Source organism: Trypanosoma grayi, assembly GCF_000691245.1.
Source record: "Trypanosoma grayi strain ANR4 Tgr_2280_V1, whole genome shotgun sequence".
Classification (NCBI taxonomy): domain Eukaryota; phylum Euglenozoa; class Kinetoplastea; order Trypanosomatida; family Trypanosomatidae; genus Trypanosoma; species Trypanosoma grayi.
Genome location: NW_008827898.1, coordinates 1 through 944, shown reverse-complemented (window position 1 = coordinate 944; position 944 = coordinate 1). Strand labels below are relative to the sequence as shown.

Below are 944 nucleotides of genomic sequence, written 5' to 3'. Positions count from 1 at the left end.
CTTAAGGCGACACAGCGAAGCAACCAAAGGCCATGGCGCAGCACCAGCACCACGTCGGAGCAGCCGTTCTTGTGACGTTGTTGCTCTGTGTCCTCACGCCAAGCGTGCAGGCCCAAGGTATGGGTGCCACCGTCGACACAAGGAACTTTGTTTCCGCTTTCTCTAGATCAATTCCTATGTTGCAAAATGTCTGGTTTGGTACGGATGTCTGCAAGTTCACCGGTGTTACGTGCGATAACGACGGTTTTGTTCGTCTGAGGCTTGGTGACGTTTCATTTGGTGGCCAACCGCTCACTGGTACGCTTCCTCAGCTGGACTCCACAATAAACCCTGACAACGTGCATGTGCGTGAGATCAACATGAGGGGCATGAAGAAGATCACTGGCCCTTTTCCAGACACCTGGGCAAGGCTGGTGAATCTTGAGTCCCTCGACCTGAGCAACACGGGGCTGGGCGGCATGATCCCGAGCAGCTGGAACGGAATGAGCAGCCTGAAGAATGTTGCCATCAGCGGCACGAAGGCCTGCANCCGAGCAGCTGGAACGGAATGAGCAGCCTGAAGAATGTTGCCATCAGCGGCACGAAGGCCTGCAAGGGACTGCCTGATTGGACAGCATCGTCGATGCCACAGCTGGTGTCAGTGAACTTCGCCAACAACGATATGCGGGGTCCCTTATCCTCTGTTTTTGGGACCTTCAGCGACCGCGCCATGACCCTGGACATCTCGGGTAACTCGTTCTGCGGTTGCTTACCGTCCACGTGGGTGGGAAGCGTCTTGCCAAACGCCGCGAACAGCTTGCCAAAAGTTTCTTCCGCCAACTGCCTCACCGACAACAAGTGTACAGATGCGAACATGCTGTGCCGGCCTGACGTTGCGGTGATGGGGCGGAGCCCGCTGTGGATGGCCGCCGCGGTGCTCGCTGCGGTCTGCCTCGCCGTCTGAG

General features: G+C 57.3%; 1 protein-coding gene and 1 pseudogene across 2 annotated transcripts; both read left to right on the top strand.

Annotated features, from left to right (window-relative positions):
- Positions 1-32: 32 nt before the first annotated feature.
- DQ04_22801010 (surface antigen-like protein) lies at positions 33-551 on the top strand (the record flags this gene model as incomplete). Its single annotated transcript, XM_009318121.1, has 1 exon — positions 33-551. The coding sequence occupies one exon, from the start codon at positions 33-35 to the stop codon at positions 549-551; it is 519 nt and encodes a 172-aa protein (XP_009316396.1).
- A 71-nt stretch (positions 552-622) lies between these two features.
- DQ04_22801000 lies at positions 623-943 on the top strand (annotated as a pseudogene; the record flags this gene model as incomplete). The annotated part of the gene is made up of 1 exon: positions 623-943.
- Position 944: the final 1 nt, after the last annotated feature.